General features: G+C 30.9%; 2 protein-coding genes across 3 annotated transcripts; both read right to left on the bottom strand.

The window, feature by feature from the left end:
- Positions 1-153: 153 nt before the first annotated feature.
- Positions 154-2,706, bottom strand: LOC130663658 (speckle-type POZ protein-like). Of its 2 annotated transcripts, XM_057463019.1 has the most exons (3): positions 1,374-2,706; positions 1,249-1,282; positions 154-415 (listed from the first exon to the last, which is right to left on the bottom strand). In XM_057463019.1, exons 1-2 carry the CDS (start codon positions 2,408-2,410, stop codon positions 1,267-1,269), a joined length of 1,053 nt encoding a protein of 350 aa, XP_057319002.1. In that variant the 5' UTR covers positions 2,411-2,706; the 3' UTR covers positions 154-415; positions 1,249-1,266. The 2 variants fall into 2 exon arrangements, with proteins under 2 accessions (XP_057319002.1, XP_057319001.1); XM_057463018.1 differs by having other exon boundaries at positions 154-1,282.
- A 1,278-nt stretch (positions 2,707-3,984) lies between these two features.
- On the bottom strand, positions 3,985-9,874 carry LOC130662933 (ankyrin-3-like). Its single transcript, XM_057461913.1, has 4 exons — positions 9,766-9,874; positions 9,488-9,639; positions 7,736-7,792; positions 3,985-7,666 (listed from the first exon to the last, which is right to left on the bottom strand). The coding sequence occupies exon 4, from the start codon at positions 7,662-7,664 to the stop codon at positions 4,119-4,121; it is 3,546 nt and encodes a 1,181-aa protein (XP_057317896.1). The 5' UTR covers positions 7,665-7,666; positions 7,736-7,792; positions 9,488-9,639; positions 9,766-9,874; the 3' UTR covers positions 3,985-4,118.
- Positions 9,875-10,255: the final 381 nt, after the last annotated feature.

The raw sequence follows: 10,255 nt of genomic DNA, 5'->3' as shown, positions 1-10,255 counted from the left end.
AAAGTACAGGAAAGGAGTTTGTCCAAAGGTGAGATGTGTTCAAGTGGAAAGTGTACAATTAATTAACGACTGTTATGAATTTTCAAATGAATATTTAAAAACATTTGGCTTTATTTAATCTAAAGGAAAAAAAGTAAAAAGTTATTATGTGACTGTACATTGCAATAAATTACCATTAGCTATGCTTTTAATTGAGTTTATTAATTATTATTTACAGAAAAAATTATATTTCTAATACTCATAGTTGGCCTTATTGACGCAAATTTGTAAATTAAAGTATTGAAGTAGGGATCTATGACTATTAATATAAATACATTTTATTTTATTGATTATTGAATATATTTGAATTCCTCCCTCAGCACTAGAAATATGTAATTAAAAATAACATTTTGATGCAACAGTTTAGCAAAAATTGCTATAAAAAAAAAAAAGAAAAATTAAAAATTTAGAATAAAGTTACTTAAGGGGGATAGCCACTGTGAAGATCGAAAAAATAGGTGATTTTCGGGAATTTTTTTGACTGGAATAATAAAGGAATTTGGGGATCGGGTTTTTTTTGTTTTCTAAAGTATACATTGAAGATGATTCTCCTAAATTTTCATTAAAAAATATCATGTTGTTACAAAGTTATAAGCATTTTTGTGGAGCAACAAAAAAATTTACCCCACCACGGTGTCATCTCTATCTCAAAAACGAATTATCAGAAACAAAAAAACCAAATGGCGTTGTAATCTGTATGTTGTGATTATCGTTGCACATAGGGGATTTTGAAAATTTGGATTTGAAAAAAAATGGCGACATATTAAAAATTTTTTCGTTATTTTTTCTCATTTTTTTGGATTCAAACAGCCCTAAAAAATCTTAAAAATCAAAATTTTCAAAATCCCCTACGTGCAACTTTAGCTACTGAACAGACGAATACGGCAAAAAAAAAGTTGCGAATCGGTTCATATTTATGCAAATTACAGATGCCACCAGTTCAAAAAAAGTAGTTTCGAGAAAAATGCGTTTAAAGTTTTTAGTTGATGCAACAGTCAGTTGACGTGCTGTCACAAAAATGACTATAACTTGAAAAATATTCGGAATTTCCATATAAAACTTTAGATACATATTTTTGAATATATACACTTTCATTTAATAAAAAAAAAAAAATTTTTTTTTTTTGAAATTTCACAGTGGCTATCCCCTTAAGGTTTAGTTTCGAATATTAAAAAAAAAACTTCAAATATAAGTAATCGTTGAATTTACTTGTAAGATTACCACTCTTCATTTTAATCTTTGCCTGAAAAAAATATTGAAATCATATTAGTGTCCAAACAAATAAGACAATTAAATTCTAATAAATTAAATAAGTAATTAGATATAATATTTACCCACGATCGGAATTGATAGCTGCTAATTTTTTAATCAATAATGCTGATAAAACTGGATTTTTATTTTCAATATTTTTATACTCGTCAGTTTCGATTACACTCGTAATGTTTATAGCAATAAATTGAGCAGCGTAATCCATTAAGTCTTGAGCATTTTGTCGATCGGCTAAAATCATCACTTCAACAGCATTATTAACAGTTATCGATCTGCTCAGCGATTCTTCACACAATTCTTTTAATTTCTGAAGCTGATACTTATCCGCAGCTTCTAATAAATAACCAGCATCGACGTCGAGATCAGTGACTTGGTCTGTATAAATGAATTCCAGCATTTTTTCGACTATATCTGGATCAAGATCAGTTATTGTAGCTTCACTATTTAAATTTTCATACATGTCCTGAGTGAACATCGCAGCGAGTATTGGGCTCCGTGCAATGAGAATGCTTTTATGAGCTTTGATTTTTTTATTGCCGACTATCAGAACCACATCACTGCCTAATTTGCTTTCAAAAAGTTTCTTGAAATCATCAACTATATGTTTAGAAGATTTTACTGGAAAATTATTGGCGGTCGTCTCATAATCACCGAACACAGTTAGATCAACACACAGTGTTAGAGTATCCATCGGTAAAAAATCCTTGCTACCATCTAGTAATTTCTTCTTTTCAATAAACTGTGAATAACCCCAGTCAGGATCATATCCAAAAATTTTTGTATCACTCTCGTGAACACAATATTTTAATCTATCATTTTTTAAAATATATAACGTGAATTTTGCACTTATTTCCTTGTTTTTGTTATTTGTTTCCAAAAATACTGATATGTAATTTGCATTTCTGGACTTTTTATTTTTCAAGATTAATTTTAAATACCATGAATCTCCAACCTTAGCACCCGTTGAAAATAACGGGGATCTAAGTGTAATACTATTTCTATTATTGTGAGAAGATTTAATTAAGTTTGTAAATTCTTCAATCTTCCATTCGTACGTAAGACTCAGCATTTCTCTTCTTGAGTAACCTCTGTTTATATTCATTTTATAAATTTGTTGAATCGTAGTAAATTAAAAACCACGAAATTCACTATCTCTTACGGTTCGGAACAATTGTCCAGAAATATATCTGTATATTTAATGATACTAATTATTCAGTAAATATATAAATTAATCACATAAAGCCTTCGCAGAGATATTCTCGGTATTTACTGTTAATAATTTTTTTTAAAATCCTATTTGGTTATCATCTCGATAAGGCCACGTGCTAGACTGTAAATGTTTAGTACACTCGTTGTCTTTAATGCCTGGTCCCCTAGACTATAGAATCTGAACCAGACAGGGGGCCAGACATTAATTACTTCGAGTGTACTCACCTTTAACCTGTAAGAAATCACTTATAGCTCTGTCTCGCGTCCACTTTTAACATGTGCGCTTTGAATTTGTGGAAAATATTTTTTAGTTCTGTTTGTTTTTAATAAAGAAAAAAATGATTTCTTTTCATTTTTATAAACAAACTATAACAAGTATATAATCTTCGATAATTTTTCAATTGTAGACAGTAATAAAAATATTTATTTTATTGTTCTCATTAAATAAATATGACGATTGCGATGAGAGCGAATGAAGCAGACATGGTACAAGTTGTAAATTTGAAATAAATTAATTAATTGAAATAATGGAATTAAAGGAAAGGGGGTTGGCTGATTTTTCAATTATCGAAATACGCATTTTTTCTACGCGGAGAGAAATGTATGGTAACAATTACAATCTATTATGAGAATAGTTCCCATAATGCATAGTAAACAGTTTTTTTTTAATGTTGGTTATAGGAACGGCTCCCATATATATCATAGTAATCATTACAATAATTCTTTGATATGCGATATGGGAACTGTTACTATAATGATAGGAATTGTTCCCATACTTATGGGAACTTTTCCCAGAAAGTATGGGCCTATATCCCATAATTCCATTTAATCATTACCATAACGGTTTATTAAAAAATTTAAAGAATAGCTAATTGTCAGTAACATTTGCACTCATAAATTACTGAATTTCTGGTTATAAATAAACGCGGTAATATGGACCACGACTTGAAATTTTTTATTACTCACATGATTTGACTGAAAACTTGATGATTTTATTCTACTGATAGAAAAATTAAAGTTAAAATTAATTATTGTTAAAATTTTTTTATTCAATAACATTCTTGATAATAAATTATTTAGATATTATGTCCCTTTGAAAATAATGCAGAAAATAATAAGTGCGCATATCATCAAGTTCCTGATAGGATACAAACTAAATCTATTTTTTATATAAAAAATTTTTTTTTTATGTACCTTCGCTTTAAGAAGTGGAGGAGTAATTTGCTGAAAGTGGACTTTGAAAATAATTTTCGCAACATTGAGGGGAGGGCCAATTAACGAAATTCGCTCCTGTATTAAAAAGTTTGAGTAACTAATCAGTAGTAAAGGCAAAGGAAGAGCCAGGCGAGTTAAATGGAAAGTGCAGTAAAGGAGTGATGTCTCGTTATGTAACTGTACATTGCAATAAGTTATTATTATTATATATCAATAAATTATCATAATTAATACAACAAATATAAAGTCGGATTCAAATTGATTTGTTTATTTGACATTTTAGAAAAACACACATTGTTTTACATAAAGAAATATTTTATTTTTTGAAAAATTTTTTTTTGGAGAATTATAAATTAAAAACAAAAACGAAAAAAAAAAATACAATTTTAGCACTGAGATAACATTTTGAGATCTCTATTGTTTAAATAAGGATTAATTGCTCTTATAACATCGAACGGAAGTTGACCAGAAAATAATGTACCAAATACATTAGTGCTCATGTCTAGCAATTTATTTCTTTGTAAGCTTTTAAATAAACGATAGTAAATTATCTGACCATACAAAGGGAATTGTAACTGCAACTCTTTTTCATTTAAAGATCCCTCGTTAAAATTATTTGATTTAACCGCGATTTCATGGTGATTAATACGCAAAACATCGTAGTAACTCATGATAGTCTGATCAATTTTAAAATTTTTCATCAGTTCTATTTCTTTCAAACAATCAATGTAAAAATCGTCCAATCCTTTTCCGATGATTGCCTTTAAATTTTGATTGATTAAAGACCAACCGGCGGCCTTCAATTTTACTATGTGTTCTCTAATAATTTTTTTGTTTCTCTCAAAATTTGTTGTATTTATAGCCGTTTGATTGCCTCTATTAACAAGATTAACATCAGCTCCAGCATTTAATAAAAGATTCAATACAAACGCATTTGCATCTCCGAATTTACCAGCCTCATGAAGCGCAGACTCGCTCTGGGGTACATCATTAATATTGACAAAATCTTCACTCATAAGTATGAGTTCAGTTTTTTCAAATGATCTCTGTCTAATAGCAGAAAATAAGAGTGTTTCATTATTAAGATCTCTGCAATTAATGTCAACATTTTCAGATAATATTAGCATAAGCATTTCGATATTCCCTACGTGTAAAACATGAAAAATAAATTTCAGGTTTTCTTTAGTTATAAAATCAAAATTAGCTCGATGATTAATTAAAAGCTTCATCAAAGCTACATCGTGATTCTGCGCTACAATTTCTAATGGCCTTCGATTATCGTGACACGGTGCATTTATATCTGTACCCTCAGCATGTAATATCAATTCAAATAATTCCAAATTACTAGTCTTAATAGCCAATCCAAGAGCTGTTGTACCATTTTTATTCACTTTATTAACTGTAGCTCGGTGTTCAAGTAAGAGTTTAACTATTTTTAGGTCTTGATTTACAATTGCTAAGTACAATGGAGTAGTACCATGCCAACGAGCATCAATATCTTCAACTCCGTGATCAATTAAATACTTAACAATGTTGAAATTTTTCGAATTAACCGCCCAACATAACGGAGTCCCATTACCAGAAAGAAGATCAACACTCGCTCCAAAGTTTACTAGTAACTCAACTAAATCGAAATTAGCCTGCTCACATGCTATGCCGAGAGCTGTCCTGTATACCCTTTTATCATCGATGATAGCTCCACTTTTAATCAAAAGCTCAACGATATCTTTTCTTCCATTGTCACAAGCAATAGTCAGTGGCGTTGTACCAAAGCGAATACTATTAATTTCAGCTCCTTGTTCGATTAAATATTGAGTCGTACTATAGTTGCTACGCTGAACGGCCCAGTGTAATGGTGAATAATTTTTGTCATTACTTAAATTCACCTGAGCTCCGGCATTGATTAGAATTTTAACCAGCTCCAAATTATCTTTATTAACAGCTACGGTAAGAGATGTTTCACCATAATCATTAATTGCATTAACTTCGGCACCATTTTTAAGCAAAAATTCAACTATTTTTATAGATTCACTTTCTACAGCGCGATAGAGTAAAGTTGTACCGTTATAAATAATATTAACATGAGCATTGCGGTCAATTAAATATTTAACGATTTGATAGTTTGGTTTATCAACGGCCCAATACAATGGCATCGCGTGGTTAGAAATTTTATTAATGTCAGCGCCTGCGTTGACAAGTATCTTGACCAATTCAAAATTACCCCACTCACAAGCGATACCAAGTGGAGTTTTAACAAACTTTTCATCATCAACTTTTGCCTGTTTTTCAAGAAGTAATGTTGCGATTTTTTTATTCTCATTCATAATTGAAATTTGTAACGGTGAGCAACCGCTGTACTTTGAAGTTCCAGATCGATTAATTGCATTAACATCTGCACCGAGTTTGATTAAATCATTAGCTATACGATAATTGTTTGCACCAACAGCTCTATGTAACAGTGTCATATTCGAAGGTTTATTAATATCTGCACCAGCTTTTAATAACAACTCGTACAACTCATAATTATTCCGATCCACAGCTATTCCAGTGGGTGATCCTAATTTTTCAGTGCTGATATTAACATCCGCTTTATGTTTCAGTAATAAATTTATGATTTCCAGATTTTCTGTGCTTACTGCAAGTTGCAGCGGCGTGCAATCTGAATATTTAGATACTAGACATTTACATATTACATTAACATCAACTCCACGTTCGAGAAAAAATTTCGTAACGTCGACATTACTTACAGCGACAGCTTGATGTAAAGGTAAAATTTTATTCGGACAATCATTTATTTCAGCTCCAGTATCTAACAGTAACTGAAATAGTTTAAAATTTTTTTTTTCAATGGCAATTGTAAGCGGTGATTCACCGTTTTTTCCACAAATGTTAACATCAGCACCTTTACTAAGAAGGAATTGAGCAACTTTGACACTTCCTTGCTGAATAGCCACATGTAATGGAGTATACTGATAAAAATCCGACCATCTGTAGAAACAATTAAAATGTATGTCATCTCCTATGGAAAATAAATACTGAGCGATTTCCAATGAATTATGATAAGCTGCCCAATGTAATCGATTCATATTTTTGTAGGACAAATCCACAGTCGCTCCGGAGTCAACTAATAATTTGAATATCCGATAATTGCCTTTTTCGATCGCTAAGTCTAGTGGTTTTTTACCCCATGTTGTCTTAGCGTGAACGCTGGCTTGTTTGTTTATTAATAATTGAGCCACTTCAAAACTTCCACAGTTAATGGCGACGTGTAATGGTGTGCAATGATGAAATGGCGACAATTTATTTTTCATGTCAGTATCAACTTTAGCTCCTTGGCTAATTAAATACTCAGCTATTTCGACAGCATTATTTTGGGCTGTATAGTGCAGTGGATTATCTCCACGAATAATTTGTTTGATGTATGCTCCAGAGTTTATCAATAGTTGAAATATCTCAAAGTTACCGGACTTGATGGCCACATTAAGAGGTGTCGGATGACCTTTAGCTCTTGCGTTTACTTTACTTTTATTTTTTTTAGTTTTCAGAAGTATTTCGATCATTGCTTTGTTCCCTTGTTCAACAGCAAGATGCAAAGCTGTTTTATTTTCATAAATAATGCCAATGTCGGCTTTATGGTCAACTAACTTATTAATTATCTCCAAGTTTTTTGTTTCAACGGCTAAATGGAGAGCTGGTGGAGAAGACTCTTGATTAATGTCAACGTCAATTTTTTTATTCAATAAATAGTCAATTGCTTTGATGTCGTCATTTTTAATCGCAACAGGAAGAGTTAAGTCTGGATCAATATCAACATCCATTTCTTCATCTGGTATTTTATTACGGAGTTTGGAATATTTAGTTTTTTTACTTGGCGGTTCTTCCGTTGCCGCCATTTCAGACGGCAACATTTTTTTGGCACTTCTAGTTCTCATTTCTAGTGTAAAAATAAAAATTATAAATAATTTTATTTTTTTAATGAGTTTAGTAAAATATATTTTCTTACCAATTGTAATATAATTTGATGATGTTACGAAAATATGGCGATAAGATTGTCGTTGATCTGAAAAATTAATAAAAATTATGAAAAATATTTTAAAGTATAAATTTGTTGAAGTTAATAATAATATAAATATTTATCAAAATTTTTTGACAACTAAAAAATGAAGCTTTAGCTATCATTGTAAAAAAAAAATATTTGTTATATCTTCTGATGTTTTTTTTTTAAATTTTTATAACAAATTTTACAGGATATAAAAAAAGTATTTGAATGGTTCATTCATCTGTTTTAAATAATTAAATGGCTTTTAAATTTATTAAAATTTCTAATTCTACATCGAAAAAACAAGATGTGCATATAACAGGGCTATTGCTGTTACTCTGGTCGTCTTTTATTAAGGGCGCCACTGGAAGTGATAACGGCCTCCCAGAGCCGGATCTTCGATCATTAGGGTCGTTGTAAATTAATTAATTGTAAGAGAGAAGAGAGGAAGGATAATTTATAATAAATTCAATTCACTTTTTATTTAACCTTTTGACCTTTTACTTATATAATAAACCTTTTAACCTTATAAACCTTATAACAATTTGTCGATTACCTTTGACGACCTTATAAACCTTATAACTTTTATACCTTATAAACCATATACCTTTTATACCTTATACATTTGCCTTATAACTACCGTCAACTACCTTTGACGTCTTTAAAACCCTATTTTCGTCAACTACCTTTGACGATTTCCTAGACCTTAACTAAGCCAACTACCTTTGGCATCACTCATACACGCACACGACTTTATTATTACTATTAGCCAACTACCTTGGGCATTTATTTTAAAACAATATAAAATCGTCGTACCTGACGAACAATAATTAACAATAATAATTATTTAAAATTGATCCCCTGGATCTATGCACGCGCACACTCACACTAGTCCCCTGGACTTGTTCTCACACACACTGATTTTAAATGATTTTAAAATGGCGTCCGGCCATCGACTTTCCCGCCACGACTTTATAACAAATTAATTAATTTTTGAATAAGAAAATTTATTAATTAATTTATTTTTATTTATCTTAATTACTTTTACTTTTACTTTTCTTTCATTTAATAATTATCCCTATCAACAATAAATTTTCATCGGAGATCTCAACGTCGCGTTTACCCGATACTTCAAAGTATGCGTTAATGACTACTTTGGATTTCCCTTGATTCTTTCCTTTTCGGTTCAGACTCTTATTTCTCTTTTATTGTTATAAATTTTATTACGTTAAATTATTAACTAATTTTATTTGATAATTTTAATTATTAATTAATTAAATTTTATTTTCAGACCTTTCGCGTCTGTTTAATTTAATTTATCTATTTATCTGTCTCTTTATAAATTCCAAATTATTTATTTCGATTAATTTTATATAATTAATTTACTTAATTTTAATTCATTTATTTTAATTAAACAACTAATTTTAAAGCGGACTCGACCACGAAATTTCTGGCTTGTGCTCAGCACAATGGGCCTACAATTTTCTACGACGCAATAATTCCGGCAATGGCCTGGAATTATCAACGACGCCTGGATCCGGCTAAAAGGCCTGGATCTGGTTAGACAAACGTCTGGCTTAAATTAACTTTAAAAAAATTTATACTAATTAATTTATAACGGGCCTAGACGCGGATTACCCGACGAACGATTAAGTATTTTTATAGAACTAAATTAATATTCTGGCTTGGGCCTAGAATAATTAATTTAATTAATACCTGATATACAATCCTGATGTCTTTTCCTGTTGCGGTTGTCTCCGTCCTTCTCGTCAGGTTCCTTTGTCTCCTCTTTTTCAGGTTCCTTTGTCTGGTCTTTATTCTCTTTCACTCTCGTACTTGCCTCCCAAATTCCAATTTTACTCCTTCACCTGCGTTTCCAGTATAATTAATAATAGTTATAAAGGATACCGGCTAATGGCCTAGTATCGATAATAATTTATAATTTATCGCTTGGTTCCACAAAGTTAGAATCCAAGTAAATTTATTTTAATTACCTGAAGATCGTTAAGCGTCTCTCAGGTTCGGAGGTCTGTCCGGTTGTGTCCTGGTCTCGATTTTTTTCTTCGACACTTATCACGGTGCACCCACTCGATTAAATTCGGCAACTTCCGTAAATCTGGAAACTTCTACTTACAACTAGAGGGGATTGACGGACAAGCCCCTACAATTACCACTCCAGACGACAGGTCGCGCTCTACCCCGGATAACCCTGGAGTAGTTATAGTTTTTATCGACGGTGCGTATACTAGGTAATCGTGGTAACATGAACGCGGAAAATTCAAATTTTCCCTGTTACATGCGATTTGCAGACAGCTGTTTTTATTTTAAATTAATAAATTAAATATTTAAATAATTTTCTATTATTATAAAATTTGAAAATTCAAAGATTTTAAAATTATTGGCTATTTGGTAATTTCAAGCTCATAAAATAGAGTTGTTTTGCAGCAGAGAATTCTATCAACAAAAAATCAACCTAAGATTCTA

Source organism: Microplitis mediator, chromosome 2 (assembly GCF_029852145.1).
Source record: "Microplitis mediator isolate UGA2020A chromosome 2, iyMicMedi2.1, whole genome shotgun sequence".
NCBI classification, from domain to species: domain Eukaryota; kingdom Metazoa; phylum Arthropoda; class Insecta; order Hymenoptera; family Braconidae; genus Microplitis; species Microplitis mediator.
This window is presented reverse-complemented; position numbering and strand designations above follow the sequence as displayed.